Source organism: Eptatretus burgeri, chromosome 14 (assembly GCF_056783735.1).
Source record: "Eptatretus burgeri isolate ZD-2024b chromosome 14, Ebu_testis_v1, whole genome shotgun sequence".
Lineage (NCBI taxonomy): Eukaryota > Metazoa > Chordata > Myxini > Myxiniformes > Myxinidae > Eptatretus > Eptatretus burgeri.
In genome coordinates, this window is record NC_140974.1 from 34,774,555 (window position 1) to 34,791,144 (window position 16,590).

Below are 16,590 nucleotides of genomic sequence, written 5' to 3' on the forward strand. Positions count from 1 at the left end.
ATTCTTGGGCTAACCCCATAATAAAGTGGGAATGATTTTGGCCATCAAATGTAATGCTCGTGTCGTTAGTAGCAGCAGTAGTCGTACGTGGCGTGTCTTGGACTATCGTGAGTATCTATTTTGTGAAACTTTTTGAAACCCCAAAATACATTTTGCTGTTATTATATGAAAGCATAAACGATGTGTGAGTTTGTTTTTCATTTATTCATATGTTGCTTTACCTCATTCATGAACCCTTTTTTTTTTCTTCTTCAAAACAGCTCGCAATGCGTGGAGCATCTGGTCCACAAGGTCTCACCGGACGCCCTGGTCCTGTTGTAAGTATTGTTTCTGACAGCTACTATCATTGTAACCGATGCCATTTTTACAAACAAATTGCTCGTTGTTACTCCCTTGCTTGCTGTTATGAAACAGGGACCTCCCGGGCCTTTTGGCAGAAAGGGAGAGAGTGGTGACCCTGGACCCCAGGTAAGGATCTCTCTTACATTCGTATTGATGTCCCATATGGTTGGGATGTTGTTCCATTTTTACTGCAGTACCAGGTAGCAGTGCTTTATTAATATGACTTGTGTCATATTCACAGGGCCCACGAGGTATTCAAGGACGCCAGGGTGTGCAGGGAAAAGTGGGCCGGAGAGTAAGTACGGTCGCAGTTCTGTGGCCTCTAAATGCCCCACACACAAAGACTGTTATGCATTGTGCATTTTACATTATCCATGTTATTGGTACTTCATCAAAACGACGGCGAGTGAGCAGTTATCCAGGAGGAGGGCAATCTTTTCTGGAGGGAAGGGATTTAACGGACCCTGATGGATTTGCAACCACAGAACCACTCGATTGACATTACTCGCCACGTCCAAATCCAAAGCTGTTATCCAGGCCATGGCTGAGGCAAAGTTCCTTTATGATTGAGTGAATCACGAGAGGGAATTTTTCTGCTGGTCAGGTGTGATTCCCAGATGTTTCCAAGGGTGCATTGTTTGCTGAAGAAAGAACAGGTTTCCTTGTTAGTGACGAGTGTTAAGATGTGTTTGTTACACTGAGGGTGAGTTTGCTGAATCGCATCACACTTTTTTTTTTTACATGATCTCAGGCTCACAATGGAGCTGACACACACACACACACACACACACACACACACACACACACACACACACACACACACACACACACACACACACACACACACACACACACACACACACACACACACACACACACACACACACACACACACACACACACACACACGACAATAACACAAGACTTAGACAAGACAAACACAGCCATTTGGGGGGGAGAGCCGTTACTTACCAGGGCACAATGGATACCAGCGATGCCACAACAATGGCACTCCCTTTCTCACCGCACTCAAATGGGCTATTTCTTGAGGAGGAATTTTCTCCTCTCCGTAGACGCCAACTGAGCTGTTTTATCAAACGTAATTGATAACACACTTCCGTGTGTTTTGCATTTGGGAGCATAGACAATTTCCTCCTCACCATTTTCATATGCTTGATGGCTGCTGTTCAGTTACATCACATTTGAGTTCATCCAATGCCTGTGTGAACCACAAGTACAGTGTTAAAGTGCACCTATTTGCTGGCAAAACACTTGTTACAGAGGCATTAAACTGAAACAGCAACGAATAGAGCCCCAACGATTGCAAAAAAGAAATATATAAAGCGAAATATCAACAGATATAAAGAGACAACTGGGAGAAAGACAAAAGAGCAGGGAGGAACAAAAGGTAATTGGACAGGACTGGGCATAGACAAATAAGGTTCATTGAAAAGCTAAGAAGACATTAGCTCAACTGGGATGGAGAATGAATCATGATAAATGCCCAAGCCCAAAGACACTGCACAAATGGTTTTACGAGGATGGGAGGACAGAGTCAATCAGATGAGTGTAGGTTCTGCAAGGAAGAAACAGAAAGCACGAGCCACCTCCTATCGGGATGTAAAATAACTCATGTCAGAACAACTGTACACATACATGCACAACAGGGTTTGTGGAGCAAAGCACCGGCACTTACAAAAACGTCAATATCCCAGTTCCAGAAAACTCATGGAAACATGAACCAAAAACGATAATTGAGACCAGGGAAGTAACGCTCACATACCACATGATGATCCCATCAAGCGTGAATAGCGAAAACAAACCACTGCGACTGGATATAGTGGAGTATTTAGGTATAAAAAATCGAAAAAAATGGCATTGCTAATTGAGGTTTCTGTACGCAGCGATTTTGGCATTAATGCAGCAATAAAGAAAATGACCAAATACCAGGATCTCAAGAATAAAGTGAAAAGATCTTGGAAGCTGGAAGAACACCAACATTGTACCAGTGGTACATTGGAGCAATTGGAACGATGAAGAAGAACTTCTCTCCTCTCTTCTTCTTCTTTCGGCTGCTCCCGTTCGGGGTCGCCACAGCGGATCATCCGTATGATCCGCATAGTGATTTGGCACATGTTTTACGCCGGATGCCCTTCCTGACGCAACCCTGGTCGCCTCTTTCGACACAGGGATATAGTACACCTATTTTAACCGGGGTATACACCGGCCCAGTACACACTGGTACTCATTTCGCCGACCTCGGAAGGATAACAGGCTGAGTCAACCCCCTGGTGTATTAATTCAGTGGCCCAACGGGGCTTGAACTCAGGACCTTTTGGATCCCAAGCCGCTGCCCTAACCACTGCTCCAACACCAGGCTTGATGAAGAAGAACTTCATGGAGCTCTTAAGAATGATCGCTGGGAATATTACGACAAATTTACTGCAGTTGTAAGCTGTCCTGTGCTTGGTGATGATCCTAAAAAGATCCCTCGGACCAAAACTTTGAGAACGAGAAAGGTTCATAACTTCGTTCAAAATGAATCATGATCCCTTGATGAAATAGATGTGGATACTTAGAGACCTGGGAGGGCTCCATTCCATGTTCTAAAACCCACATATGGAGATACGCACACATGCACACACGCACACACACACACACACACGCACACACGCACACACACACACACACACACACACATGCACACACACACGCACACACACGCACACACACACGCACACACATGCGCACACACGCACACAAACACACACATGCGCACACACACACACACAGACACATGCACACACGCACACACATGCACACACACACACACACACACACGCACACACACACGCACACACACACGCATGCATACACACACGCACACACACACACACACGCACGCACGCACACGCACGCATGCACACACACGCACACACACACACACGCACGCATACACACACACACACACACACGTGCACACGCACGCACGCACGCATGCACACACACGCACACACACACACACGCACGCATACACACACACACACACACACGCACGCACGCACGCACGCACACACACGAGTCAGCGTTGTTATTCCATGGTGCATTTTCACGAGTATGTATTCAGAGCATAACGCACAGAAGTGTGTGCGAACACATGCACACAGAATAAGACGTGTGTGAGCAAAACACACAAACCCAAAAGAAATGTGCAACGTCATTGGCACGTTTTCATGCACATGAGCAATAAACAGGTCTAAATGTGTGATCGATGTCTCCATCCATCACGAAGACAAAACAACCAATTTGAAGTCATGTGAAGTTGTGCTGGGTGCAGATGGTTGGTGGGTGTTGTTTTAAAATGCAGAATAGTTCACAGTGAGCACAGCTGTTGGAAAATGCGACCAAAGGCCGATGTAGATGCCATCGAGTTGGTATTGCAAAAGGGACCATCTGTTTATTACCTCTGCCACCAAAGGTGGAACGACGTTATGTTTTCACCCTTCACTGTCAGTTTCTTTGTCTGTTTGTTTGTTTGTTTGTCTTTTTGAATGCAGGATATTTCAAAAAGTTTTCGATGCATTCTGATGAAATTTGGTGGGCAGGTTGGGTGTTTGACAAGGACGAACTGATGAGATTTAGGTGAAGATCCCGATCCGGCTACTAGAATTTTTAAAGGGATTCTTCACCGTTTAGAGATAGGGCGAAAAACGATACATATCACGATGCCACAAAAAAGCTGTGGACGGATTCAGATGACACTTGGCGGACATGTTTGGTGTGTGACAAGGAAGAATTGATTCAATTTTGGTAAAGATCCCAATTCCGATCCGGATCTGATAATTTTTAAGTGATTCTTTACCATCGAGAGATTGGTCCAAAGACGATAGATAGCATGATATTTCAAAAATGTATTGGGCCTGATATGTTCTACTGGATCAGGCGTTGCGTAGCGGAGGCGCGTGCTCCACCGAGTGCCCTTCCTCTAGTTATGTATGCAACTGAAATTGAGTGTCGGGGCTGGATGAAAATTATATATGTGCAGTATATTCACACACGACGGTCTGTGTGAAAGTCATGCCTCTTATTTTATTTCCCATTAAATACATTTACAATGACAATGGATATGACAGGGAATATGTATACATATGTGACAAATATGAAGTTATTTTTGCACATTGTCTCCATCAACTGCATTGCACTTTGATATTGTTTTCCCCGTTGTTGAAATGCTTTGCCCAAATTCTAATGGTGTTCACGTCAACGGTGGAGTCACCCTACACATTCTTGAAACGTCTTTGAATATCACAGTGTGGCTGAACTTACAATTAGCGGGAGATACAAACCTTTCATTGTGATCCAGCGAAGCTTTCCTATGATGCTTTGGTTGTAAACTGAACAGCAAGAGGCATTACTTTCGTACCAACCCTCGTATGTATGGCAGAAAAATGATAAATGGGAGAAAGAAGGGATGGTACGGTACCGTGGCACGTGTGGAGAGAGAAGGGTAAGGAGGTGATAATGAAATTGGAGTATAGGGTAGAGGAAGTGTCGGGGGGAAGAGTAAAGAATTTCATTATTTTGTATTGACAACAAATGGATGATCATCTCTGAATGACACTGGAAGTGCAGCGTATGCAAAGATACTACCAAGGCAACTATTGCATATGGAGAAATGTTCAACATGAAAGCCTGGGAATTCCTTTCTTTGCACATTGTGTAATTGTATGTCAACAATTTCCGTCGTTCTCAATTGCACGGCAATAGGAGCTCGAATGGTTTTCCTTTTTGTATGGCGGAAAGCTCCACAAATAAATTGTTCCAAAGTTTTATTGAAGTAAGGTTGACAAAGTTTTGCTGCAGTCACCAATCAATAGTTGGCCAGCAGTGTGGTGGAGTCATAAACGGGTAGTTCATCATTTTGATGAATTAAATGGAGGCAACGCAGAAGCCTTATGCAAACAACAATAGATGACTGCTCTGGTTGATTAGCCTTTCCTCCACAGAGCTTAATTGGCCTCACCGAGGAGTTTGAGCACTCGTTTACTGCTGCACATTGACATTTGGTGACATTGGTGAACTTTACATCAATGATATCGGAATTCCGAGGCCGTGAAAACTTCAATAATGCATGGGATTTGAACTTGGTAGTGACGTCATTGTGATGTAAACAGTCACAGTAAAATTTAATGAGAACGGCACTCAGTGGAGTGCTTACCTCTGCCAGACTGAACAGTTTACGTTTTGTATTCCACTGATAGGCTGGATCTTCGTCTGGACCTTAACCTGAATCGATTTGGCTTGTTATTGTCACGCACCCAATCTGTGCACCAAGTTTTGTCATAACTGTCCATAACCGTTTGAGATATGTCGGTTTTGGCCTCATCTCTCAATGGTGAAGAATCACATCATAAAATTTTTTTCAAATTCTCATATCCAGATTCGGATCCAGATCTCCACCAAAATCGAATAAATTTGTCCTTGCCACACACCCAATCTGTCCACGAAGATTTGTCCAAATCCGTCCTTAACATTTTGAAATATCATGCCATATATAGTCTTTGGCCAAATATCTCAATAATGAAGAATTACTTAAGAAATTCTCACATCTGGATCCGAATTTGGATACTCACTAAAATCGAATCAATTCGCCCTTGTCACACACCCAACCGCTTCACCAAGTTTCATACAAATCTGTTCATAACTTTTTGAGATATCCTGCTCACAGACAAACAGACAGACAAACAGCGGTGAAAACATAACCTCCGTCCACCTTCAATGGCACAGGCCATGAACAGGTCAGGGCAGGTATGTGCCACAAAGTCAGCAAACACCCAGGATTTGGATTTGAAAGTAAACTGAGCGCATCATATTTTTCAGGGACGTCCTGGAGGTGACGGAGCAAGAGGCTTTCCTGGTGAGCCTGGCATCAAGGTATGGCTGGAGGTTGTTCTTTGTTATTTGCATCGATGTGACAAATGGGTGGAATGCTAGAACAGATGAGAAAAGATCACTCACGAAAATAGAACCGGCATGATTAGAGCTTTTTGCTCTCCCTGTAACATTCAGTTCAAAAAAGGGTGGATTCCCATCATCATCAGCCTGTGTGCAGTTTACATGGACCTCAATGTCTTTTAATGGTACCAATTATTGCCTATCTTCTTAATTGGTCAGCCGGGGTATGTTTTTGGCCCACGTCTTTCATAAACTGGCCTGACTTGCGACTGAAGTCAGCAGGATTTTGTAATTGATTCATAGTAGTGCCAGTGATGACTTGCCTCCTCTTCATGAATGACATTGAAAAAGGCTTCTCCAGATTAACATCCATCCGATGGATGGCACACATGATGTTTCCTTGTCCTGCAAGCAAAACACCAGAATGACATAGCGGGGTGGGGATTCAAACTCAGGTAAAGCAGCTCAAAGGTGAGTATGCGTACCTTTCGGGTCTAGGCTATGGCTATCCCACCAGCCACACAGTTTACACAATACTTCGAAGAAAGCATGTGTTCCATGCATTTGTATATTACTGTTGTATAGCATTGGTGAAGAGACCTACCATATGTTTCAGTATTTTTTTAATCATCCAAGTCACATGCTGTTCACTAACTCCACAGGGAGACCGAGGATTTGATGGTTTGCCAGGCCTTCCGGGAGAGAAGGGAGACAGGGTGAGTGGGTTATCTCAAACACGACCCCCACTGAAACATGACTCCTTTGGATCATTCTGTGTACACACACGTATATATACCTGTTTGTACGTAATTCGATTGGAAGCTGCGGTCATGCCTGTATCGGGTCTGTTCCGCTTGAGACACAACAATTAAACTTCACTTTCTGACAGTATGGCGAGCTGTGAATTGATTTAAATAATCAATCAACCACAAATAAAGATGGCATTTTTGAAGCATCCTTTTTCAATAGGACGACTTTCTCAGTAAATTGATTATATATCATTCCTTCTGATTGAAATCGGTGGACTTTGTGAAAAGGATTTGCTATTATCCATTTTGAACTGGATTTGCTGTCATCCTTTGTGGACAGGATTGGTTTTGCAAGCCCTGCGAATAATATTGGCTTTTTAGTAATATTTGTCATGATGGATGATCATTGTCAGGATATAATTTAACAACCAAGGTAAAGCATATTTCATTAGCCTAAGGGCTGGACACATTGGAAGCTGTGTCCTGTTGACAGTTGACCATGTGATTATGGAGTGCCCACCAGGTGTCGCCAAAAGTGAAGAAATTGCCACTCGCAGCGAAGAATGCTTCTCGATTTTCTGAAATTCAGACGTCAACCATCTGAACGGAGACATTGAACAATGAGAAACATGGTTTTGTTGCAAGGTCTGTGGTTAGGGCCTCCAAATAATATTGTTCAGCAAATCAGCAACCTCAAGGATCTTGGGTATACCGTTGAGTTGTGTTTCTGTTGGAGTGAAGGTGTGAAAGGTGGGATCAGGACAGAGAGAGACAGACATATAGAGACAGACATAGAGAGAGAGAGAGAGAGAGAGAGAGAGAGAGAGAGAGAGAGAGAGAGAGAGAGAGAGAGAGAGAGAGAGAGAGAGAGAGAGAGAGAGAGAGAGAGAGAGAGAGAGAGAGAGAGAGAGAGAGAGAGAGAGAGAGAGAGAGAGAGAGAGAGAGAGAGAGAGAGACAGAGAGAGACACAGAGAGAGAGAGAGAGAGAGAGAGAGAGAGAGACACAGAGAGACACAGAGAGTCATCACTTATGGAAGCAAAGGAAGGTTGAATTTGGTTTGTTTTTATTGTGGTAAAGTGTTTGTTTACATGCCTAGCTTGATTCAACCACACACAGCTTTTCGGTATGAGTGTGCCTTTTATGAGGGCATGTCATGAAGAAAATTTGAGCGATACAAGCTAAGGATGGGAGCAGTCTGCAAATAGGTTTGCAAACAACAATTGAGGAATGTTTGAATGAGCAATTGTAACACATGATCACTGATAGCATCACACTAAGGTGTATGAGTAGCACACTTGGCCAATGAAGAGCCTGTAGGGAAATGCAGAAAAGGCAAACATGGCATTACACTAAAAAATATAGATTACATCTAACAATTAAAAGTACACGCATGTGGCATGGCTTTGTGCCCACTGTGGAACGAAACATTTTGTGAAGAAGCATAAGATTAATCGTCATGTGGGTTCTCTTATTGACCCTTTACTGTTTGTTATCCTCATCATGTGAAACCTTTAAAGCGACATTTCTTCCTGGCAGGGTAATCCTGGCCCACTGGGTCCTCCTGGTGCTATTGGAGAAGATGGCAGCAGGGTGAGGCGTTGCTCTGGCTTCCCTTCCGTCCGCGCCCTGTGCACCTAAACTGGTGCACTTTTGCAGCACAATGTATGAAATGGATTCTTCTCGAAGTTGCAGATCATTTGAAGGGAATTTGAGCCTAAAACAACCATTTTTCTGACACGTAGTTATTTAGGGTTTATTGGAAAATAGAACAAAATGTACAATGATTACAATGACCTATTGGGCCTTACTTTCTGAAGAACAATAATTTGAATTCCGTTGCTGAAAACAACAGTGTAACGTCTTCCTACTCTATGTCCACCCACTCCTCCCCCACCCTGCTCTCTGGATTCTGCCTGACCACCTCAGGGTGACATTGGGGCGCCCGGTCCCTCTGGACTCCCAGGTGAACCTGTACGTATGACACTCTTCCGGGCTGCACATGCCCATGGATTGGAATGGTGTTCCTCCACCCTGCCATAGTCATCATTGTGTCTTTAAGAATGTTTCCCTTAGTTTCAGAACCACCTGTAAACACTACTTGACACAGACATACAAAACACACATACAAAACACACATACATATATATATATATATATATATATATATATATATATATATATATATATATATATATATATATATATATATATATATATATATATATATATATATATCAACTCCATGCTCTTCTGGCCAAAGAAAGTTGCATAAAGCAACCAAGGATGCGACACAAGGTAAGCCCTTTTCTGTTTCAACCCCTACCCGAGTTCTTCTCGAGCTGCAGACAATCACAAATGGCACACACAGTGCCTTGAGAAAGTCTACACCCCCATTCAAAAGTCTCATCTTTTGTTGCCTTATAGTCTGGAATTAAATACATTAAATCAGACTTTTCCACCTTTATTTACACATTGTAACCCACAACTTACAAGTGAAAACAAACTCCACAAATTTCAAAATATTAATTAAAAATAACAAAACGAGAATATCCTGGTTGGATAAGTGCCCATCCCCTTTATAATAGCAATTGTAAATTAGCTCAGGTACAACCAATCACCTTCAAAATCACATACCAAGTTAACTGGCCTTCACCTGTGTTAAGTTGTCGTGATTCTGATTATTTCAGAATAAAATCAGCTGTTCCTGTAGGTTTCATCTGCTGGGTAGTGCATTTCAAGGAAAGACTCAACCATGAGCACCAAGGAGCTTTCAAAAGACCTCCAGTATAAAGTTGTGGAAAGGCACAGATCAGGGTTGGGTATAAAAAAAAAACCTCAAAGGCCTTGAATATTCCTTGGAGCACAGTCAAGGGAATCATTAATAAGTGGAAGGTGTATGGTACCACCAAGAGCCTTTCTAGATCATGCCGTCCCTCCAAACTAGATGACCAAGAAAGGAGGAGACTGATCAGAGGGGCCACCAAGAGGCCAATGGCAACTTTGAAAGAGCTCGATGCCTTTATGTCAAAGACTGGTCACTGTATGCATGTGACAACAATATCCCAAGCACTCCACAAGTCTGGCCTGTATTAGAGTGGCAAGAAGGAAGCTATTACTGAAAAAAGCCCACCTTCAGTCCCATTGCAGGTATACAAAAAACCACTTTGGAGATTCTGAAGCCATGTGGCAAAAGATTTTGTGGTCTGACAAAACCAAGATGGAACTTTTTGGCCGAAATGCAAAATGTTACATTTGGTACAAACCCAACACAGCACACCACCCCAAGAACACCATCCCTACTGTGGAGCATGGTGGTAGCAGCATCATGTTATGGGGATGCTTCTCATCAGCAGGGACTGGGGCACTTGTCAGGACAGAAGGAAAATGAATGGAGCAAAATACAGAAAAATCCTGGAGGACAACCTGCTGCCCTCTGCAAGAAAGCTGAAATTGGGACGGAAGTTCACCTTTCAGCACGGCAACGACCCCAAGCACACAGCCATAGCTACGTTTGAGTGGCTCAGGAACAAAAAGATAAATGTCATTGAGTGGCCCAATGAGAGCCCCAACCTAAATCCAATCAAAAATGTGTGGCATGACTTGAAGATTGCTGTCCATCAACGCTCCCCATGTGACTTTACTGAGCTTGAACAGTTTTGTGCAGAAGAATGAGTAAATATTTCCCATCCAAGTTGTTCAAAGTTGGGAGAGACCTTTCCTAACAGAATCACAGCTCTAATTGCTGTTAAAGGTGCTTCCACCAAGTATTAACTCATGGGGGTGGACACTTATCTAACCAAGATATTCAAGTTTTTTATTTTTAATTAATTTTATGAAATTTGTGGAACTTATTTTTCACTTGGAAGCTGTGGGTTACGATGTGCAAATATAGGTGGGAAAAGTCTGATTTAATGGCAAGGTATTTCCAGGTTATAAGGCAACAAAAGGTGAAAAATTTTAAAGAGGGTATACACTTTCTATAGGCATTGTACATAGGAATCCAAATGTTGCATGCCCCCCTCCCCCCCCCCTTAGCTGTCAGACCAGTTTCCTCACATGTTGGCAAATCTTCAGCAACAGCGTAGACAGAAATGTGCACCACTGAGGCTCCCAAGGATGTACCATGTGCAATGCTAATAGCAACAAGACCCAGTCATGTCTCTCACCTGTCGTTTCTGTTTGTGCTGTCTCCGAAGACTCGCCAACATGTAATGTAACAGGTCCGGCGGCTGAGCGGGGCATGTAGCATTGGAATTCTCATGTACCTGTTACTTGTTAATCTCTCCAGCTGAAGACTAACTCGGGTAGGAGTTGAAACAGAAAAGGGCTGACTGTGTCACTATTTCTTTGTTGCTTTATGCAGCTTTCTTAGGCTAGAAGAGTGTGGAGTTAATTTATTTGAAAATCCTAGCCACCTGGGGTATTTGATTTGGTGAGAGTTGTTTAGTTATTTACTCCAATTATGGGTGAGAGACGTGATTGGTTCTTGATATATATGTTTATTATACAAAGTGGCAGAGCTAAAATGCAAAACAGAAGAAAGCTATAAAACACTGTGGAAAACATAACAAATCAATAGTAGGGTAGAGGGACACTTTTAGGAGGAATGAGTGAGAAGATGAATGTTGACTTTACTTCTGACCTCAGAGCTATACCGATAAACTCCACTTATGCTATCGGATATGGACAGATAAACTCTATTTCAACATGCGTATGTGTACAGATAAACCCGACTCTCACCTGCAGACATGTACACAAAACCTCTCCTGTATCTAGGTGTGTCCAGAAAAACTCGGAGTCAATGCCATTACGAAAAATTATTTTCTGCTTTATGAAATTAAGAACATCCACATGCCCAGTGATAAATGGTGCACACTCGGGTTCAATTTCAATGGTGCACACTCGGGTTCAGGTTCAATTGATATCAGCCAATCAAGTAGCAATTACATAATCACAACTCATTGGCACGTCAGATCCCCTGAGGTTTACTCATGTCATCCTTTAACTCAGCGAGGCACAGGTTGTAACTATTCATTTCAGAGAGCATGTAATATGAATCATACATTGTCCCCAAAGTTGATAAGTTTATTCAATATCCCCAAAACTTGTGAAATTGATACATTATCCCCCAAACTTGTGAAATTGATACATTATCCCGAAACTTGTGAAATTGATACATTATCCCCTGAACTTGTGTAATTGATACATTATCCCAAAACTTGTGAAATTGATACATTATCCCGAAACTTGTGAAATTGATACATTATCCCCCAAACTTGTTGAATTGATACATTATCTCACAAACTTGTTAAATTGATACATTATCCCCCAAACTAGTGAAATTGATAGATTATCCGCCAAACTTGTTAAATTGATACATTATCCCCCAAACATGTGTAATTGATACATTATCCCCTAAACTTGTGTAATTGATACATTATCCTGAAACTTGTTAAATTGATACATTATTCCACAAACTTGGGAAATTGATACATTATCCACCAAACATGTGAAATTGATACATTATCCCCCAAACTTGTGAAATTGATACATTATTCCACAAACTTGGGAAATTGATACATTATCCACTAAACATGTGAAATTGATACATTATCTCCCAAACCTGTGAAATTGATACATTATCCCCCAAACTTGTTGAATTGATACATTATCCCACAAACTTGTTAAATTGATATATTATCCCCCAAACTTGTGAAATTGATACATTATCCCCAAAACCTGTGAAATTGATACATTATCCCACAAACTTGGGAAATTGATACATTATCCCCCAAACTTGTTGAATTGATACATTATCCTACAAACTTGTTAAATTGATGTATTATCCCCCAAACTTGTGAAATTGATACATTATCCCCCAAACCTGTGAAATTGATACATTATCCCACAAACTTGGGAAATTGATACATTATCCCCCAAACTTGTGAAAGTGATATATTATCCCCTGAACTTGTGTAATTGATACATTATCCTCCAAACTTGTGTAATTGATACATTATCCCCCAAACTTGTTAAATTGATATATATATATATATATATATATATATATATATATATATATATATATATATATATATATATATATATATATATATATATATATATATATTATCCCCTAAACTTGTTAAATTTTATCCCCCAAACTTGTGTAATTGATACATTATCCCCCAATCTTGTGAAATTGATACATAATCCCCCAAACTTGTTAAATTGATACATTATCCCCCAAACCTGTGAAATTGATACATGATCCCAAAACTTGTTAAATTGATACTTTATCCCCCAAACTTGTGCAAATTGATACATTATCCAACAAACTTGTTAAATTGATACATTATCCCCCAAACTTGTGTAATTGATACATTATCCCCCAAACTTGTGTAATTGATACATTATCCCCCAATCTTGTGAAATTGATACATTATCCCCCAAACTTGTGTAATTGATACATTATCCCCCCAATCCTGTTAAATTGATAGATTATCCCCCAAACTTGTTAAATTGATACATTATCCCCCAAACCTGTGAAATTGATACATTATCCCAAAACTTGTTAAATCGATATATTATCCCCCAAATTTGGGAAATTGATACATTATCCCCCAATCTTGTTTAATTGCCACATGATCCCCCAAACTTGTTTAATTGATACATTATTCCCCAATCTTGTGAAATTGATACGTTATCCCCTCTTTGTTTTTTATTATTATTTTTATTAGATAAAAAGCAGTAATTATTGCATCCAATTATCACACTTACACCATTGCCTGAGACCAAACTTGGAAAATAAATGAATAAATCCTCAAAAGGAATGCCAATGCATTTTATTCTTTCAGTAACAACTAAAAAAGACAGCCAGAACACTTTATGACAGTTCGTACTACCACCATCTTCAATATGAAGTTTAAGATTCGAAATCCTGACAAATTTTAAAATGCCAAAAATGTGTTGACAGTTCTTCCCCCCCCCCCCTTCCATGTCAAACACGGCGGATGACGCAAACACATGATGAAGTGCACCGGGATACCCAAGATACCCACCCACGTGTGTTTATTAAGCTTTTGATGATTGGCCTTCAGTCTCAAAAGTGGTGATTACGTGAATTATACAAAGAATGCATAAATAGATTTTCAAAATCGAAAAAAGTTATAAATATGCAAGTGCACATGCCAAGTCCTACATTCCCAAAGGATGGGGGACGGGGAGAGGGATTGGCGGGAGGGGGCATTGTGGGAGCACACAGCAGAGCTCAGTGAACTCTGGTGGGAACAAGAAACAACTGACAAAGATTGCTTCATTTAAATCCTCAGAAGTGACCTAGAATGGACCATCTTAAGTCTTCCTAAAGCAAAATTCTCCAGAGAGCCAAAAGGTCGGAGATCCTATCGTGTACTCTGTCTTATTAAACAGACCTGTTGGAAACTTGTTTCAAGAATGACTAAGGAGCAATTTCATTTCGGATTACTAAGAACACACACACACACACACACACACACACACACACACACACACACACACACACACACACACACACACACACACACACACACACACACACACACACACACACACACACACACGCAGTGGTGTCTGTCCATGTGCTCGTCTGTTTCCCGTTTCTGCTTTCCACGCTGCATTTGCAAAACTCCGCATACAGGCAAAGCTCAACATTTACCCCGAAGTAGAGCATGACAAAAAGAGATACATTTTAAATGTATAGCTACAACATGGAATCAGTTTGTTTAACAGTTCGTTCAGAGACAAAGTTGAACAAACCATGTCAGCATTATTAATAACAGTAGCCTGTGCTGAATGTCTTTAAACAAAGGTTGCAGTGCAAAGCAATCATTTAATGAAAGAAAAACCTCCACTTTGCATTGTGATCTAAAATAACTTTTAATAATGATCTTCAAAGGGGTCCACAGTAAACTTAAATTTAATACTTGGTGGACTCGATGACATCATTCCTTAGAGTAAAGGCCCGGTCACACCTTGACGTTTTAGCCAACGTATGCCGATTTTTGAATTTTTTTTCTAAAACGCTGGGACACGTTGAATACGTTATGGGTAAGTTTTGATAACATTGAGAGCACGCTGAAAAACACTGCCATACGTCGTTGTACGTTGGCTTTAAACGTTGTACTTTTTGGTTGTTCTCAAATTTTTTCATGCTTGAAATTTCACGACGTATGCCGGCGTATGACTCACACGTTCCGCTACGCTGGCCACAAGTTGTATGCACGGTCTGCGATCGTTGACAGATGTCAACACATGCTACTTGTAAGTTAATCATAAGTTGAGACACGCCGAGGTAATGTTTAGCGTACCCGAAACTTATTTCTAACCTATGATTAACGTGTTGTTGGCACATTACGCGATCGTTGCCACACATCGACAGACGTTACTTTTAAGTTACTCATAGGCTGAAAGACGTCAGTATAATGAATCGTCCTTGCGTCAGCGTCCACGGCCACGGCCAGGACACTTATTTGCAGCATTCTTCAAACTTTTCTTCGGCATGACGAGGATGTTCACACTTCGATGTCTAGCTTGGCTATGATTCCAATTGTCCATCGGCAGCGTCTATTTAAAATAGTCGAGTTTGAGCGTTTTAACACGTTCAGAAGAAACGCTTCAAATTTCAAAACCCCAGCGTCAAAAAACAAAGGCGAGTGACAGCAATTTAAATCGTTCATTGTAAACAATGAAAATAGCTGAGTGGTACCGTTTAAAAGTCGTTGAGTGTAAAAAAATCCAATTGTTGAGCGCAAGCGTCTACTTTCAATAGTGGGGTTTGAGCGATTTAGCACGTTCAATAGAAACGATTAAAATTTCCGAGCGCCAGCGTCAAAAAACAAAGGCGAGTGACAGCAATTTAAATCGTTCATTGTAAACAATGAAAATAGCTGAGTGGTACCGTTTAAAACTCGTTGAGTGTAAAAAAAATCCAATTGTTGAGCGCAAGCGTCTACTTTCAATAGTGGAAATGCAGCCATTTAAATCGTTGAGTGGCAGCCTATGAATAGCAAACCCTTATAAGTAGCTTATGAGTAGCTTATAAGTAGCGTTTGTGGACGTGTGTAAGCGTCCACATATCGTGTGTAAAACTTATCCCCATCGCATGCGGAATGTGTGTCATACGCCGAGTACGTCCAAAAATTTTGAACATGTTTAAAATTTCTTGACGTACTCTACTTACTACGACGTATGATAGCGTACTTTAGCGTTCTACTCACGTATACCAAACTTACTCATACCGTATTTGACGTGCCCCAACGTTTTAGACACATTTTTCTTAGGTCGGCATATGCTGGCAAGATCGCCAAGGTGTGACCGCGATGTTGTCACTTCCATTTCTACGGCAGTTATGATTCGAATCGTTGTGCATCAGCCTTTTAATAGGCTACGTCACGACATCGTCGGCGATGCGTGCAACGCGCTATGCCTAAGTTAGACTATCGTTGGACATCGGTTGTGTAGGCCGACAACAGGTTCAGCATTCGTTGGTATAAGTTATCTATA

The 16,590-nt window shown here is 41.4% G+C and overlaps 1 protein-coding gene across 3 annotated transcripts in view; it reads left to right on the forward strand.

The window, feature by feature from the left end:
• Positions 1 to 16,590, forward strand: part of LOC147012952 (uncharacterized) — a 571,074-nt gene that overhangs the window by 291,335 nt on the left and 263,149 nt on the right. For all 3 annotated transcript variants that reach the window (XM_085854308.1, XM_085854309.1, XM_085854310.1), the window contains 7 exons: positions 261 to 317; positions 415 to 468; positions 584 to 637; positions 6,223 to 6,276; positions 6,960 to 7,013; positions 8,584 to 8,637; positions 8,974 to 9,018. In XM_085854308.1, coding sequence (XP_085710434.1) covers positions 261 to 317; positions 415 to 468; positions 584 to 637; positions 6,223 to 6,276; positions 6,960 to 7,013; positions 8,584 to 8,637; positions 8,974 to 9,018 — 372 coding nt within the window. The remainder of the gene's footprint in view (positions 1 to 260; positions 318 to 414; positions 469 to 583; positions 638 to 6,222; positions 6,277 to 6,959; positions 7,014 to 8,583; positions 8,638 to 8,973; positions 9,019 to 16,590) is intronic.